This window comes from Microcebus murinus, chromosome 13 (genome assembly GCF_040939455.1).
Source record: "Microcebus murinus isolate Inina chromosome 13, M.murinus_Inina_mat1.0, whole genome shotgun sequence".
Lineage (NCBI taxonomy): Eukaryota > Metazoa > Chordata > Mammalia > Primates > Cheirogaleidae > Microcebus > Microcebus murinus.
The window spans coordinates 7,880,531-7,898,775 of record NC_134116.1 but is presented as its reverse complement, the minus strand read 5'-3'; the positions used below and the strand labels follow the sequence as shown (position 1 = coordinate 7,898,775).

The window sequence follows — 18,245 nt, the reverse complement described above, 5'->3', positions numbered from 1 at the left end:
TTTTAACACAGGGGAATATATTTGTATTAAGAGATTGTTTAAAAGCTTTACTAATTTATCGAGACACCTGCTGTTGTGACTGTGATAACCTTTATCTTTCAATGGATGTTCAGGGTAATTGAAAACAAAACTTAGCGTGAGGGGTTTTAATAGCTGCGTCAGGTTGTCAACACCTGACCCCACTGAGCAGTCAGAAAAGTCCCTAAGGTGGGGCACCCCAGCACCTGCGCCTCAGAAGTGGTCGTGGGGAAGTAGAAGCGAGCTCGGAGGGCGAACAGTCCCTGCAAGCAGAGCGCGAGTGCCGCGAGGCTCCGGCTCTAGTGACTAGCTGGGCGGAGGCTGTGGTGGGGCTTGTGGGAGCCACGCCCCTAGGGTGAAATGGGACATTCGCTGCACAAATGACCCAGTTTCTTCAACAACAAAGGGATGCTAAAAAAAAAAAAAAAAAAAAAAAAAACAAGAAGAAGAAGTGAAGGAGGAACTATTATAAACGAAAAGAGAATTGGGAGCCAGCAGAGCCAAATGTTCTGTTTGGATTTTGGCTCCTGATTCAAGCAAAGCAATATTAAAAAGACATTTCTGAAACCAAAATCAGGGAAAATTAAACACAAACTGGGTTCACAAATTTAATGGATTATTGTTAATTTTGTTAGCTGTAATAATGATATTGTAGTCGTTTGTTTAAGCTATCTGTTAGAGATTAAAAAATAATAATAATAAGCTCGCCTCTTTCTTGCAGGGAAGCAGAGGCCTGGATGGTTTCCAAGGCCCCGATGGGCCCAGAGGACCCAAGGTGAGCTCCTTTGTCCTTTCTGTCCTTCCCTGGAGAAGGAAGCATCCCCGCCCTAAACAGTGCAAGATGGCCGAACGCATGGCACCTGTCGCTGGGCAGACGAGGTGGGCAGCGACTTGTTGGTCACTCATATGCCCAGCCTGTAGGAGGACGCCGCCTGCTGTGGGGCCCCGGGGCTGTCCTCAGAGCTGCCTCCCAGCACAGGCAGCCAGCAGGGGTGCAGGAGGCGGGCGTCGTAGGAGCAAGAGGGTGAGGGTCCCTGCTTCCCAGGGAGGAGATGACTTGTCTGAGTAATGCCGTGGTGGGCAGGGAGGTGGAGCCATTCGGCTGAGGATCAGGCGGGGTGCAGCTGGTCCTGCCGAGAGGGGAACTCGCCGGGTGGGGAGCCTGTCCCGCTGGGTGGGGGCAAATCTGGCGAGGACTTCAGAGGCTCAAGACGTCTAGGCAGCGGGTAGAGTGTCATGCCTCACCGACACTGATGCATTCCATCAGGGTGCGGCCGCGCCATCTCCCAGTTCACCGGGTGGGTCAGGTACCATTATCAACCACGTCACAGTCTGAACTACAAAAAGCACAGTCTCTGGCATTTGACAAGAATCTCAAAATGGGATTGGCAGCCACCTGCCCTGTTCTCTGCAGCTGGCGAGAGGCTGGGATGCCCGGACCCTCCACCGCGGCACGGTGGCGAGTTGCCCCAAGCACAGTCCAGGCTCAGTTGGTCAGAAGAGCTGACCTGCCGAACCGCTAGCACACACTCATCATTGTTCTTTGGAAATAGGCATATTGTCAAAAACTCCAAAGGGCTATCCTCACATCCTCTCTTTTGCTCCTTCCTCTCTCTAGGGAGAAGCGGGTGACCGGGGACCCCCAGGACTGCCTGCCTACTCCCCGCATCCTTCCCTCGCCAAAGGTGTGTGTGCAGTTTCCCCTGCAGGGTCAGCATCGCATACACGTTTCTCCTTCACAGACATGGAGTCATGAACTTTTAAGGCAGTTTTTCTAATCAAAGCAAAACAAAACCAAAAAGTGTTTAGAACACAACCTTAGGAGAATCTCAGTCTCGCGCACAGCTTCCCTCGTCCCTCGTGGCATAACAGGTGTCATGGGGAGACCATCATTCTGCCTCTGCTGCCTTCCAAGTGAGACCCCACCGCTGGGGAATTCTTTACTTCTATGTAAACTCTACAGGCTCTGGACGCAGTGACAGCAGTCCCAGCCACCTTGAGGTTCTTTCCTCCAAAGGTATCGAGATTCCCTGAGCCCCCAGCTTCCCAGTCTGACACCCAGAATTGATCCTAACCCATAATCTGTAAACAGTCATGTCCTCTCAAACTTCAAGGCAATGAAATTCCCAAAATTTCACACATAAACTACCACTCCCATGCCACAGGCGACTTTGGGGTCTAAATGAAGGGTGTTGTGTGTGTTGCAGCTGAGTGCACACTTGTTCTTTGGGCTCAGCCTCCCAAACTGGTGAGATCGTATGGAAATAGGATTCACATCCAGCTGTTATAGCACTGGGCTCTGGACCTGTTGGAATGTGTGTGGTTCTCAGTTAAAAAATATTTTCAGCACCCCCTTCTAATAATCCTGTGTGTATACATGTATGTGTGTATGTATATGGTGATTTCTCCATGTTGCAGAAAGCTCTGCATGGTTCACTGCTGCATCCCCAGTGCCTGAGACAGTACCGGGCACATAGTAGGTGCCCAGCAATGACTACCTCTAAAACTGAACGATGGATGTGACAACACATGCATATCAGATATACGTTGTGAAGGGTCAAGTGTTTTCTAAAAATAAAGACACCCTGACATTTTCTTCCTAAACCCCATGGATCATTTGATTGACCCTGCCATGTGTCCAAGTGTCGAGAATTCACTTTCCTGCTTAGGTGCGAGCCACCTGTGCATGTGACAACTACTTTTGCTTGTCTGCATCCAACATTGGTGAAAATACAGATGGAACAGGCCCCTGGGCATGTCTCTCTGGTTGACATGGAGCCATAGATGAGTACATCTGCAATCTGTGCTCCACCCAGTGATATGCCTGACCGGGAAGGGGCACCCCACCTTCTCATCCAAGGTGTCCACGCAATGACCAAACCCGAAACCCAGCTGAAACTGCAAGGCTGTCTGACCTGACTCATTATTGGTGGTTTTGGTAAAATGGAAATACTCGCTTTGAGACTTTGGAAATATAATTTTTAGATTAATGTTAGCAATATTTCTTTTGCATTTTTCGAAAATGTCACTGACTGAGAGCCCAGTTTTCATTCAGCTCTTTCTTTTCACTATACTGTCTTCCTGGGACTCTCACTGGAAAGATGGATGGCTTTAAAATTGATTTTTTCCTACAAGCAGATTCAGGAATGTCACAGTTGCACTCTTCGCTACTTGACAACATTCCTGCATCATTGGTGAGCGGGAATGTTGACTGAGTTGCATTCCAGGGTGTCTTAGGGTCAGAGCTTGACTAAAGAGCAGATTCCCTCAGGAAAAGGAGGAAAATCCATGTATCTTTTACAAGGTAACACTGCATGAGCTTGTCAAAATACAAAAAGGAGAGATGAGTTGTGCTAAAAGAAATGATTCCAAGGTAACTAAAAACAAAACTAATCTTGCTATTCTTCCAAGCAACTAGAGTCTATGGTTTTAAATTTTATCTTGTCTCTTTTTATTTAATGATAGTAATAGCTAACATTTATATAGTACTCACTATGTACCAGGCCGTGTTCTTAGTTGTTCTTATTGTACTTTTCAGTTTATTTACTTTAATGGCCCTGTGAGGTGGGGATGAACCTCCTCGTTTTACGGAGGGAAAAACGGAAGGTCAGGGCAGTTGCCTGCCTTGCCAAGGCCAAGGTCGCGGATGTAAGAAGAGAAGGTGCAAGATGCAGCCCCAGGCCGCCTGGTCGCAGCAGGCGTCAGTCCTGCCAATCCTCTCCCTACTTTGAGGATATTCTTTTGAGATTAAAAAATTGAAGATCATATGCAGAGTGATGGGTTCTCTAAAAATTACTAATTCTTGCGTATTAAAACTTACGTATTAACAATACGTATTAAAACATATTTTTTTCTCTTTTCCCTCATCCTTCTCAATTATATTCCAGAAAAATGTGCTATACAGTGAAGTATTGCTGTTTACACGGCAAAAGAACTTGGCGATGCCTCTTTGCATTTGCTCTTTGGGGTTGAACGCTTGAGAGAGCAGCCAGGCACTGCTCCGCCCGCACACAGTGAGGGGAGAGGGTCCGGGCAGGGAGCTGGGCTGGGGGACGGAGTCCTTGCCCCCTGGGACCGCGCCTGCCGGGGCAGCAGGACTTCTAGTCACACCAGTGCCTTCTTTCCTCCGTGTTGGAATCCTGATTTCCTGCTAACCCGCTGCCGGGACCCTGGCACTCCCGCCAGAGTCCTGCCAAGTGCAGTCAGTGTGGCCGTTCTCCCCACCCCCCACCCCCCCAGATGTCCTTCCCCCATCTGCGAAAGTGAGGCTCTTATGCCGTCTACACCACGGGCTCGGTGGAGTCAAATGTACCTCAAGTGTTTAAAACTGAGCTCCGCACACAGTAAGGGTGCAAATGTTACCTACTTCTATTTGTGTTCTCTGGGGTTCCTCAATATCAGATTTCCCCCCCAAGTAATCTCCCCCCCTTCGAAAGCTCCATGTATCCTTTTGGCATTCCATACTGTTTAATATCTGTAGGAATCTTGCACCACCCTTGTTCGATTGTGAACAAGCGCCTTGCAACCGGAAACCACCCTGTATATTAACATTTTACCACACACACACTGCGCACACACAACATGCAAGGTAGTTGTAAATGTTACTCAGTGGAAGAGTGAACATCTGCCACAATCTTGGACAATGGTCTTGTTCTTCTTGTCTCTGTTCCAGGTGCCAGAGGTGACCCGGGATTCCCAGGGGCCCATGGGGAGCCTGGCAGCCAGGGTGAGCCAGGAGACCCCGGCCCCCCTGGCCTGCCTGGCACATCCATCATAGATGAAGGTAATGTGGTCTCATGTTCCAAAGTCAAAGGCCAAAGTACTGCACTCAGGTCTCAACACAAACCCCTAGGCCTTTACTGACTGCACAGCTATTTTGCTGTTTTTGTTACTTTTTCTCGTACATCAGACTTAGCAAGCTCTGAGGAGTCCTGCGTGCATGGTTTTTATGTCTTCACAGAACCGTCGCACTTATGACAATAAGTCTCCCACTAGGTTAGGTTGTGCCGTTGAGGAGTAACTCGCACGGTTCCATTGTGGGTTGAGCAAAGCATAGAGGATCATCAGATGTTGTTGCCAAGTGTTGGTCACAACTATCAGGCCATTATTTAGGGGGCAAGCAGAGGAGCCTTTTTAAAGTAGAAAAATAATAATGGGATATACCAGCAGCATCTACCCCTTGAGTTATTGATGGGACTGTGAACCTGCTAGTCCTGCCAGGAGTCCTGTGAACACGAACACAAATGCACCTGGTCAATACCAGGAGACGCGTGCTGATGAATGCTGTTGGATTTCAGATGGGAAGCGGGGCCTGCCCGGTGAGATGGGTCCCAAAGGCTTCATAGGAGACCCAGGCATCCCTGCACGCTACCCAGGCCCACCTGGAGGAGATGGAAAGCCGGGGCTCCGAGGACCCCCCGGGCCTGCCGGAGAACCTGGACCGGATGGTGAGCAGAGGGAACTCAAGGGAGGGTGCGTTCCGGTGTCCAGAGAAGCCTGACCATGGCCAGATCTTATTTATTTTTTCTACTAAATAGTTTTGTGAACTGATCCGGTAGGACAGTGGACTGGGGCATAGTGGATTGGGGTACATTAGGATATAGTGGGTGCTCTCTGGGGTCCACAGTCTTAGGGGCCTGTCAAGTATTCACAGGCCTATGGATATCACACAGGGAGGTTAGGATGCTTTGGCAAAACACCTGAGGTGCAAAGTCTGGAAGCAGGTGTGGGCTGGAAAAGCCACCCTGGTGTCTGGGTGATAAATTCCAGGCACCTTCTTTCAGGGTAGGGCCTTGCCCTGGCTGGCAGCCTCTCTCCTGTGCTTCACCGGCCACTGTAAGCAGACCTGATAGTCTGCCCCCCGGCCGCAGACTATTTCCAAAATAATTTTTAACTTTTTGGAAAATAACTTTTTCCAAAATAGTTTACTTTAAATTTCCTGCATCACCCCCAGTCATCTCGTACAGCTCCTGTCTTCAGGGAGGAAGAATATCATTTTGCTGATGGGTAGTGTCAATTTCAATTAAAGGTCAGATTCAAAGATCTGTGTTTTAATTGCCTTTGGAAGACCACTTCTCTTTGCCATCTCTAGAAGCAAACTTGTTGGAGGTATTAGAAGGATATCTCTACATATTTTCTCCATTGAAAGGATCGATAGTCATTTCTCTGCTTTTTTATATTCTATAGTAAAATTTTAACTTAATATGGTTCTACTTTCCCATTTTTTTCTACTAGAATAAAACACATATTCCCACATTCTTTTGAAAATTTTAGGTACAGATATTTCCGTGAATCATGAATCTGCCAAATAGTTTGAGCAGTGTTACCTTCACTTTTATTTTATTGTCCTGGAAGTAATATTTATTACTGTGACAGCTGTGATAAAAGCTAAGTTTCTATGAGCATTATATTTATAACATATATAAATATATAATATATAAGTAAATGTTATCTTTTGGGTTTTCCTTTTTTGGAACAGAACATGATGTTTTAAAAATAAAAGCACAAAAATATGCCACTTTAAAGAACTGTGATTAAGGGCTAACTTTGCCACTGTTCCTGTAACTAAATTCCATTTTGATAAAGACACAGGTGCATGCTATCTTGTCTTATAACTCTTGCTTAGTAAGTATGTGATTTACTAATATAAGTCAACTGCAAACAACTTATTTCTGATCTACTGTATTGTAGACAGATGAGGGAATTTATAAAATAGAATGGTATCAGATACATTTTATCAACTAAAAATTTTAAAAGCACACAACTTGAGTTCTTTTTTAAATACATCTTACCAATGTGAAACACATTGTTTCCAAGTAACCTTTTTTAAGCAACCTTTCGTACAAAAAGTAGCCAGCCACAATGGTCTTTTTTTAAATGTGTGTGTGTGTTTAGTCATAATTTAATCTCAGTGACCTTGATTCCCACAGAGTTCTTCGACTTTTCCCTTGGAATGAAATTGTTGGCTTCTTCTCTTGTTAACTGCATTTCATCTTATTTTATGGGTTGCTACTGATGAAAACCAGAATTTTTAGTCTTTTGCAATTCCTGTAAAATCAAACCATGAGGATAACTTTCTTTTTGCATGAAGTATTTTGCTTACTCCTATTTCCAGTTCAGTTAACTGAGTAGAGTCCAGGGGAAGTTCCATCCTGCTCTAGAACAAGTTGAAATGAAATATGCCTGGTTCACTACAGGCATCAGCCTCTCCATCAAACATCTAAGAGGCACACCTCTGTTCTACAGGACTTTTTGGAGATTATTAATATATTAGATAACAGGAAAACAACAGAGGAAGGATGCCACATTATGGCAGCCACACTGTGCCTTTTTGTGTAAATTTGCAAAGCATCTGATACTGACACTCTAAGGAACACCCACAGTCTCTTTGTCCTGGAGAATCTGTCCCAGATTTTAAATGCAGACATCCCTAAAGTATGTGTGGTTGAATAACTCTATCTGTGATGCTCTGCTCCGCGTAAAATATCAGGAGGGGTTAGAGACATAAAGTAGAGCCCACGAATCCATGACTGGGCCAAGACAGCTGCCACGAGTCACCACCGCAGAGCCCCGTCCCAGGAAGGCCTCTGCCATGCCGCACACAGTAGTGACGCTCGCTTCTCCTGCCTCCTCGTAATCCCACGGCCCGCCCCATCCCTCTGACCACTCTCTTTGAGGCTCCTTTGCAGTCTCTTCCTTCTCCCCCCTCCACCCATCCAGTAGACCTGCGGTGCCCGACCTGTTTGGCACCAGGGACCAGTTTCAAGGAAGACAATTTTCCCATGAACTGGGGGTGGCGAGGCGTCTGGCAGGGAGATGGCGCGGAGCTCAGCGGGAATGCGTGGCCCTCTTCCTAACTGGCCATGCACCGGCACTGGGCCGCGGCCGGGGCCTGGGGGCCGCAGCGGTAGACGGTGGGGCCCCATGAAGTCCAGTCTCACGCCCTTCTCGCTATACTGTCTCCCTAAATAAACCCACCATTCATGGAAACACAATTCTACTCCAGTCACTCTGTAATTCTGTCTCTAGCCCTGCTCTGTGTTCCAAGCTACACACATAACTGCTAACCAGACGCTTTACGGGACGCATGGTCGACGCTGCACACACCTCCCACGAACACCTCGCCCTCTGTGCGAAATTCAGCCCTTAACCTCCCCCTCCCCGCCACAGGCCCTCCTGCCACCCTCGCCCACCCCACAGACCCTGAAGCAGAGCCCTGGGGGCCACGCTGTACCGCCTACCCCACCCTGAAGCCCTCTCCTTGTCCTGGTGATTCCTCCTCTCGAATCCTGAATCGGTCCCTTGCACCACCTTCGTCCTAATCCAAGCTGCCGCCTCCCATGCTTAGTCTCCTGGAGTAGACGCCCACCACCTTTCTCTCGCAGCTGGTCTCCCCATGTAGCTCGTGTGATCGCCCTCCTCGAAGCCCTGTCGTGGCTTCCCATTGCCCTTCAGATGAAAGCCAAGCCCAGCCCCGGGGACCCCGTGGCGGCAGGCCCTGTCCCCTCCCTCATGCAAATCTACCCTCCGCTCAGCACCCCCAACACTGACAGGGCCTTTCAGACACTCTGATCCACCCCCAGAAATTCCGTCCCGCTCCCTGCTTTGGGTTTAAGTGTCACTTTCTCAGAAAGGACTTTCCTGAGCTGGCCCACCCCATTTTAACGGGCTTGTCCCTGCCACTTTCTCTGCCAGCTCCCTGTTCTCACAGCAAAGGACACAGTTTGAAACTCTATGTGAGTTTGTTTGCTGATGTGTGTTTGGTGTGTCTCTACACCTGGGCTGCAAGCTTCATGCAGGCGTGTTGGTTTGTTTCCAGTTGTATACACACAGCGCCAAGCACCTTGCCCAGCGTGGCACAGGAGCTGGGTAAATGTTTGATCAATGAATGAATGGGTCAGGGAGTTATATTAAATGTGAGACCAAATTACATGGGACAAATATTTATTGCCACCTTTCCATAAATATTTATGCTTACTAGGAGCTTGCTGATGTTCAAATTTTGGTGCTATTTTTCCAAGCAAATAGCTAAAGTTTTTAAAATCTGGTGTTTTCTTCTCTTTCCTGCTTTCTTAGTGGCCTCATTTTCTCTTCTTCCTTCCAGGTACCATGTGGTGTTTATGGCAGCAGGCATTTTAATTTGGGGGGAGGAGTTTTGTTTGCTTGTTGGATCTATGACCCTACTAGGTTGAACAGTGAGGAGAACAGAATGCATCAGGGGACACATGTAGGTTCCGCACCCAACAGGGGCTTTTCTGTCCTAGAAATGTATGGCTCTCTTTCTTCCACAAGGTGGCACCCTTCTCGAACGCAACACCAAGACTTGTATTGGCACTGCGTGAATATTTCTTACCATCACCCACCCTGGTACCCCTGCCTGGGTCACTGAGCCCTGCAGGAGATGGCAGGACTTCTGAAGGACCCTGATCCTTGGTATTTGGGAGAGGCTCAGAAGAGCGAGGGGAAGGTCTGGACTGTGCAGTGAGGCTGACCACACTGAATTCAGACTGGTCACAAGGGATCTTCCCTAGTTACACTAGCGCTGTGCGTGTGTGCACGTGTGCACAGAAGAGTGAGAGAGGAAAGAGAGTGTGAGTGGAGGGGTGGTATGCACACACGCACCCATTCCCATTCCAGAAAAGAAGGACAAAATGGGAAATGGAGCTCATCTTAATCCTTTCTTTTCTTTCTTTCTTTCTTTCTTTCTTTCTTTCTTTCTTTCTTTCTTTCTTTCTTTTTTTTTTTTTTTTTTTTTTTGCCTTTCTGAGGAACCAGAAGTATGTGGTAGTCTTGGAATCCAAGTTACATGGCCAAATAAGTGAAAACCTTTCATTGGACTCAATGTTTATCAGAAGCAATGATTTTCATCTCTATACGTTAATGAAAAAACTAAATTTGCAGACTCATGTACTTCTCTCCAACCCTGAAGGCTATGGCCACAAAGCATCCTAAGTTTCTTTCTAAAAGGGTGTTTGGGGAGGAATGGAGTTGACGGGCCATGTGGGGAGAGTAGGCAGACAACCTTGCCGGCTGGGTTCAGCGAGATGCTGGTCTGGCCGTGGCATGCTGACGTCCTGTGCCTGTGGGTCTTCTCCTTAGGTTTCCTGTTTGGCCTCAAAGGAACAGAAGGAAGAGTGGGCTTCCCTGGGCACTCTGGCTCCCCTGGGACCCGAGGACAGAAGGGATGGAAAGGTAGGACACCTAGGGGAGCTGGAGGGGGCCTTCCCGGGTCACCTCTCCCCAAGAAGGTTTACTGCAGCCTCATCCGCTTGGGCACACCTGAGGGCAGGTTGCAGGAGTCCGGGGCAGCCATGCATTCTGTGGATGAGCCACTGCATGTCCTTGGGCCCTGAGCCCTAGGGGAGCCCAGCCTGCCACCAGCACGCTCCCTAGCTGCCTGGCTCCCGGTCCAGCCGGGCGAGACGGAGGAAGGGAGGTCGGGTTTGTCTTCCCTGCTCACCCTGACCTTGGCGTCCACGGCCAGGGCTCTTGCCAGGCCACCCTCCCTGACAGCTCCCTGGGGCTGGCCCCGCCGCTCGGCCCCCAACACGCCACTGGAGATCCCTCAATGTCCTTGAGAGTCCCCTCAACGCTGCCCAGGCTTAGTAAGTGTCCCAGTTTTTAAGTATCTTCAGTGAACACCGGAGTAGTGTTCTCAGCCTGAGGAGACCATGAGCAAACGCTTGAGTAACTTACTACGAGCCTCGCTGTCGTCCTCTGAGAAGTGGGTACGGCCACCCCCATCAGGACAGAGAATGCACGTCCAGTGCCCGCACGACACCCAGCTGGCGCTGCCTCCTGGGCCCAGCCCTGCTCACCTCCCCCCCCCACGCTCAGAGGCCATGCGGGACCTCCGGAGCAACCGCCTTCCCGCCCCGCAGGTGACGCTGGGGACTGCCGGTGCGCAGCGGGCGATGATCAGTTCGTCACGGGCGTTCCAGGCCTGCCGGGACCCAAGGGCTTCCCCGGCCTCAATGGGGATCCGGGCAGGAAAGGCGAGCCAGGAGACCCCGGGCAGCACGGCATCCCCGGGTTCCCCGGGTTCAAGGTGAGAGCGCAGCGCCTCCCCATGGCCGGTTTATCACAAAGCTGTGAGATGCCCTAAGTCTCCCCCCACTCGTCCCATTCCTCGCTTTTACCTGCTAAATTAACTCAGCTTTACACCGTCAACACTTGTGTCCCCAAGGGGTGGAGGCACCTTTCGGAAACACCACGTGCTCCCACGTGCACTTTAAGAACCTTCACGTGCGTGGCTGGGCGGTGCCGCAGTGCAGGGGAGGCACCGCAGCTCCTGGGGCTAACCCGAGTCACCGCGTGACCCAGAAATGCCACTCCTAGGTGTGTCCCCAAGAGAATCAAAACATGTCCACACAAATATGTGTGTGCCAGTGTTCAGAGTGGCATTTTTCATGATAGCTAAAAGGTGGAAATGACCCAATGTCCGTCACTTGATGAATGGATAAACTGAATACAGTATTAACACATCCAGGCAATGGGATGTTGTTCAACTGTAGGGACAGTCCTGATACCTGCTGCAGTATGCGTGAACCTTGAAAACACCCAGCTAGGTGAGAGGAGACACGCACAAAAGAAGAAATATTATGTGATTCTGTTCATAGGAAATGTCCAGAATAGGCAATTCCAGAGACGGGAAGTGGATTGGTGGCTGCCGCAGGTTCGGGCAGTGACTGCTTACCAGGGATGGGGTTTCTTTTTCACATGATGAGAAAGTTCTGGAATTAGATGATAAGATGGTTGCACAACCTTATGAAAATACTAAAAATCACTGGCTTTTATGCTTCAAAACAGTGAATTTTGTGGTATATTAATTATATCTCTAAAAAAAAAGACTTCGCATTTTGAATGTAAAGCATATTACTTACTGAGCATTGACCTCTTCACATTTGGTAGGAACTGGTTTAGCATTTTATGAAGGCTTCTTTAATCCAATAAAAAGTGTGACCACAATTTCCAGGTAAATTGCAAATTTACTTTGTAGGAATGTATGAAACTCCTACCCATGGGTTCCCTATCCGTGTTGGCTAAGCAGCCTTTCGTTCAAGCCTTCTGGAAAGGTCACCTGGAGTAGATCTTTCTTCCATGGCAGGTTTTAGCTAACCAGAGATTTCAGAGCAAATTTCAGATATAGGCAAAGAAATTATATTCTGTGGGTTTTTTTTTCTTAAACATAAAAAATAGAACCTCAGGAGATTTACAAAGGAAAAAGTCCATTGTTTTATATATTCAACAGTAGAGAAAAAGATTGCTCGGGACACTTGGCCAAGGACATTTGAATGGTCTGACTCGTGATGTAACATCTCAGTGGAGGAGGACTTGCAGCTACACGGCTGCCGGTGCGGAAGGTCGAGACTCTGATTGCTTCGTGGCACGGGAGCCTTGCTGGGGAAAACAAGACCCAAAGCACCTTGCTGCTCCAGGCCCTAAATTTTCTCAGAAAACAAATGGGAAAATCCAACAAACGATAGTAGTTGCTATGTTTCCTAGTTTAAAAATGATACCATCTCTAAATGATGGTTGTCTAAGCAGCAATAGTTGCTCAAGCATTCAGAAAAAAGTGCATGTAGTAGGAATTGCAAACTTACTAATGACAAAGCTAGTAGGATCTTCTATTGTTTAAAAAATGATTGAATGTTTCCTAGAAGCCAAATGAATCCCATTCTGTGCACCCAGAACACCTAACATCTTCCAAGTGTACATGTTTCCCACTTGTATTTTGATATTACACACCGACCACACGACTTCTGTTCCAACACCTCTGGTTGTGTTTGGTGTCTTGCGTTTAAATTATATGTTTGTGTGTCTGGCAACCCCAGTACAATAAAAATGCCTGCGATAACTGGGGGTTTTTCATTGGTGGTGGTGGTTTTTAAAGTATTTGCACAGCTAGAGCCTGGCAGAGTGTGGGAACAGGTCAATAAATTCATCCAGACATTTGTGTATGCCACACACATTTATTGAGCACTGTTTGGGTAAGATGCTCTCCTGGATACGAAAAGAATGTTGCCTTTTTCTGCAAAGAACTAAATCAATAAATCAAGTATTTGTGGAATTTTCTAGGAGAAAGGAATTCATAATCAACTTGTAACATTCCATTTAATTAAATCAACGCTAAAAGCTCCCGTATTCTTGGAAATAACATCAACCAGGATATGCCAAAAACTAGAACATGGCACATATCAAAACAGAATACTGAACCGTTAGCCTGCTCCTTTCTGCTGTGGGAAGAACTACACTGGATTTTACAGCCTGGAGTCTGAGTGTCCCTGCAACTGGCTTCTCTGTAAACTATGTCCTCCCCCAACCTTAACCTCAGTTTAGAAAACAAATTGTCTATTCAACACGACTTATTGTTCTCAATATTAAATTATCACAAATTCTTGTCCTTTGTACTTGGAGGCCTGTCACCTGCTTGGATCCTAAATGACGGTAGTTTAGAGTAAGCCACCTTAAGTATAGGGTCCGTGCTCCTCAAAAGTCACTGAGTGTGTGAACCCCAGGGCTTTGTGGAGATGCCATTGGACTTCCTTTGCCCTGGCCTGGGTGGCTGCTGCGTGTTGTAGGAGCCTAAAGGTCACTGTCTTCTCAGATGTCCTAACGGTCCGAAGGAGGAAGAAACATCTTTGTGTTGTTCCCACAGGGAGCCCCTGGCAATGTTGGCGTGCCTGGGCCCAAAGGAGCAAAGGGAGACTCCAGAACAATCACAACCAAAGGTCAGTTCCTCTGTGGCCGCACAGTTCTCGGCCACGGAGCCTTTCTGCAGGTGCGCCGGACCATATGAGGAGATTCACGTGCAAACTCTTTCCCAGGTGAGCGGGGACAACCAGGCGTCCCGGGTGTGCCGGGGATAAAAGGTGACGACGGCCTCCCAGGGCGTGAGGGGCTCGACGGATTTCCTGGCCTCCCAGGCCCTCCGGTGAGTGGCTGTGAGCTGCAGGGCAGACTCAGCTCCTACATCATTCGCGTTTTTTAAAAACCTGAGAAGCAGATGGAATTGGCCTCAGCACTGAACCAACCTAACATAGGACAGGATCGTCCTATTTGTAATGAGCAAAAATCACATTTTTTAGGAAACAGTGAGTTAAGTTGGAAGCCAAGCCCAGAGTGGACATTTAAAAGTAAAAGAGTGAATAAGCATTTCTCATGGCGCAACACAGAAAGAGCCCCGAACACACGCTCTTCCAAAGTGAGTGGTGGAACCCTATTTTTCCAGGATAAATTTTGAAATAAACAATTTTGTTTTTGCAACACAGAGGCCAGTATTGAGCAAGAGGGTATCTAGGGACCTGCGGGGACCCCAGCGAGTCTCCCCTCCTCGGGAGGCCAAGGAGCCGCAGGGAGGGACCGCAGTGCACAGCCCTTCCCGTCAGCAGCCCTGACTTTTCTGTGCTCCTGACTCTGCAGCATTGTTTCTCTAGTTGCATTTTATCTCCTCCCTCTGGTTATCAAGCCTGTGCCTGTGCAAGCTCTTTGTGTTAGGAAGGTCGTTGTCTGCAGCTCTGCGGGCTGGAGTCCGAGCTGGCGGGGTCGGCAGGGCTGGTTCTGCTGCGGTGGGAGGCCCGGCCCCTCCCGCCTGCCTTGGCGGTGGACGGCTCTTTCCCTGCGTCTCCACGCCGCCTCCACGCGTGCGCTCTGGCTCCCAGTCGCCCCTTTTAATGGAGACCAGTCATTGGAATAGGTGTGTGGTGTGTGTGTGTGGATGTGCGTTTGTGTGTACAGATATGTGGTGTGTGTGCAGTTGTGTGTGTGTGCAGTTGTGTGTGGGGAGCATGTGTGTGTGGATGTGGCGTGTGTGTGTGTGGTTGTGTATGGGCAGCGTGTGTGTGTGTGTGTGTGGATGTGGTGTGTGTGTGGTTGTGTGTGGGGAGCATGTGTGTGTGTGTGTGGATATGCTGTGTATGTGCGGTTGTGTGTGAGGAGTGTGTGTGTGGTTTGTGTGTGCGGTTGTGTGTGAGCATGTGTGTGTGTGGATGTGGTGTGTGTGTGCGGTTGTGTGTGAGGAGTGTGTGCGTGTGGTTTGTGTGTGTGGTTGTGTGTGAGGAGCATGTGTGTGTGTGTGGATGTGGTGTGTGTGTGCGGTTGTGTGTGGGGAGCATGTGTGTGTGGATGTGGTGTGTGTGTGCGATTGTGTGTGGGGAGCATCTGTGTGTGTGGATGTGGTGTGTGTGTGCGATTGTGTGTGGGGAGCGTCTGTGTGTGTGGATGTGGTGTGTGTGTGCGATTGTGTGTGGGGAGCATGTGTGTGTGGATGTGGTGTGTGTGTGCGATTGTGTGTGGGGAGCGTCTGTGTGTGTGGATGTGGTGTGTGTGTGCGGTTGTGTGTGGGGAGCATGTGTGTGTGGATGTGGTGTGTGTGTGCGATTGTGTGTGGGGAGCGTCTGTGTGTGTGGATGTGGTGTGTGTGTGCGATTGTGTGTGGGGAGCGTCTGTGTGTGTGGATGTGGTGTGTGTGTGCGGTTGTGTGTGGGGAGCATGTGTGTGTGGATGTGGTGTGTGTGTGCGATTGTGTGTGGGGAGCGTCTGTGTGTGTGGATGTGGTGTGTGTGTGCGATTGTGTGTGGGGAGCGTCTGTGTGTGTGGATGTGGTGTGTGTGTGCAGTTGTGTGTGGAGAGCGGTTGTGTGTGGAGAGCGTGTGTGTGTGTGTGTGTGTGTGTGTGTGGTGTGTGAGCCCTGACTTGTCACCGTGGTGGTGGCCTTGTGCAGGTGGTGGCCTGTGAAGCCGCGGAGAGGGGAGGCACCTCCCTGGCGTGGGCCCGGTGGCCCGCGGTGCAGCGCCCAGCCTGGCCGCCATCCCCACCCGCGCGCGGCGCTGCCCCTTTTCCTCTGCTCCCAGCGCGGTGCTGCCCTGCTCCGTGCAGCCTCCCCGGCCCGCAGTGGCGGCGCTTCCATTCACAAGCCGTGGGACGTCCACAGTCTCTCTCCTTCTTGACCCTGTCCTCGCGCCCGAAGTCCAAGGGGCAGGACGCGCTTTCGCATCTAAATTAGCTTCCTTTCCTCAGCAGTGGATCATCCCTGTGACTAGTAGGTATGTCACAATGCTAAATTACAGCAAAATGACGTGTTCTCGCCCCAGTTACCTAAGTCTCCCTAGCTGTTCTACAGAAATCTTTCTCGAGTGAAGGTCCGAGCTGACCCAGGGCAGCGAGTGGTGGGAGGAGAGAAATAGACACGTGGGTACATGTGCATGCCTTGGTGTGCTGCTCACAGTTGTTCACACGCAGTCGCTGACTCCTGTGACTTGACTACACCACGATAGTCAGTTCCCATAAGCCTCTGCTGTCTTTCCATCCTGTATCCATGGCACAGAATTCCGGGAAACAGGGAAAGGAAAATGGGAATTAGTGGCTGTCTTTGATGTCTGTATATATTTTAAGAGATAAACAATTTTCACACAGGGCGATGGCATCCCAGGCCCCCCGGGGGACCAGGGCTACCCAGGAGCACCTGGAACGAAGGGGGTCCCAGGAGAGAGGGGCTCCCCGGGCCAGGGCTTACCAGGCCCAAAAGGCGAGCGCGGCTTCCCTGGAGACACCGGATTACCTGGACCCTCAGGCTTCCCGGGTCCTCCCGGGCCCCCCGGCACCCCAGGACAAATAGGTAGGAGGAATCCTCCGCTCCCTTTCTGCAGACGTGAGACAGCATCGGTGCTGCCACATGGCTGCTCTTCCCGCCAGCGCTCGGACTCCCGTAGGGTCAGAGGAGGGTGTTCTGCTCTCCCCGTGCACAGACGATTCCCCAACCGTGGGGGCTCTGGGCCCCCCAGCAGCCTCCTCCCAGCAGCTGACCCTCCAGGGCTGAAGTGACAGAGGCTTTGCACAGAGGGTCCTGCCCACACCAGCAGCACATAGCCATGCACACCCCTCACGCACCTGCGGGGCCCTGGATGAGCCACTGACTTCCAGTTGTTCCAGACTGCCTCACTGTTGCCTGTGTCTTCCCCCAGATTGTGACACCGGCGTGAAAAGGCCCATTGGAGGGGACGGACAAGAGGCTGTCCAGCCAGGTACTGCGGGGAAGACAGGTGGCTTTAGAGTGCTTAAAGCTGTCGGGAGGCCAGGCCCCTCCAGAAAATGTCGGGTTCCTTTCTCAGGAAGGCTGGCCAGGTTGCACCTGTGATGGAGGTAGCAGAAAAAACAAAGCCAGGGGTCTTGGAGATGCCCCATTCAGGGGCGGTAGGAAGAGGAGCTTTGCATTCAGTAGACTGGGGGCAGAGCCTTGCGGGCCGGGGAGGGCAGAGAGCTTCTCAGGGAAGTGTGAGTGCTGCCCCAGGGGGGCTGCCATGGAGGTCAAGAATGGTGGGGGGGAGGGCCAGACACAAAAACCACGAACCTGTGGCAGCACTGTGACAGGCCAGGACCACAGGGGAGCCGGTGACCCAGCCAGACTGCCTGGGGCTGTGCACAGGTGGCCATGAGAGCCGGTGGTGGTCCTGGTGGGCCTAGGACAGCACATGGGAAGGGCCTAGAAGGCCAGGAGGAAGTGTGTGGAGTGGTGGCACCTGTCATTGCCAGTCACAGATACGTCTGAAGGAGGCATCTCAGCCAGGTAGAGCAGGAGCCCCAAACCAGCAATGCTGGGCCGGAAGACGGGATGCACCAAGGGCTTCCGGCCACGGCAGGGATTCTGATGACACGTGGTAGGGATGGCAGGGCTTGGACTGTGAGGAAGTTGTGGCCGTGGGTGCATTCCCAGAGCGTGAGGTCTTGTGTACACAGCCATTCTGAGCCACACCAAGATCCTCGGCATGTCCAAGGCAGCTGAGAGCAAGTGGTGTTCGAGGTGAGGAGTTGGGAAACCAGACCCTCCACGGGCTCCTAAAGGCAAGGTGACCCCAGCACTTGCCTAGTGGAGGAGCTGCTCCATGGTACCTCAAGGAACATTCTGGATTCAGAGCCACAGTCTGGAGTGATGAGTCACACGTGATTCGCACTAGCTGGGTGGTCTACTCAATGCTGTATTGCATTAATAACAACCCGATAGAGATGGAGAGAGACTCACTGAATCCTCCCGTGGGAAGCCCTTTCCTACCGGAGAGCTAAGAAGGCAGAGGCTGAACTGCTCAGGCTGTGGGCTTGAATCAGGCCAGACAGACGAGGTTTCTAGGAATTACTGTGCCTGCGTAGACACAGGCCGGACAGCAGAGTACCCTTGCCGAATGTCTCTGCTCTCGGCCAGACCAAGCAGAAGTGCCTGCTCAAGGCAGCCAGTT

General features: G+C 50.3%; 1 protein-coding gene across 1 annotated transcript in view; it reads left to right on the top strand.

Moving 5' to 3' along the window:
- COL4A2 (collagen type IV alpha 2 chain) overlaps nt 1–18,245 on the top strand; it is a 177,742-nt gene that overhangs the window by 121,602 nt on the left and 37,895 nt on the right. Inside the window, exons 17-26 of the mRNA XM_012751869.3 lie at nt 740–793; nt 1,637–1,703; nt 4,691–4,801; nt 5,316–5,465; nt 10,117–10,209; nt 10,899–11,065; nt 13,676–13,748; nt 13,845–13,951; nt 16,432–16,633; nt 16,980–17,039. Of these exons, the coding sequence (XP_012607323.1) occupies nt 740–793; nt 1,637–1,703; nt 4,691–4,801; nt 5,316–5,465; nt 10,117–10,209; nt 10,899–11,065; nt 13,676–13,748; nt 13,845–13,951; nt 16,432–16,633; nt 16,980–17,039 (1,084 nt within the window). The remainder of the gene's footprint in view (nt 1–739; nt 794–1,636; nt 1,704–4,690; nt 4,802–5,315; nt 5,466–10,116; nt 10,210–10,898; nt 11,066–13,675; nt 13,749–13,844; nt 13,952–16,431; nt 16,634–16,979; nt 17,040–18,245) is intronic.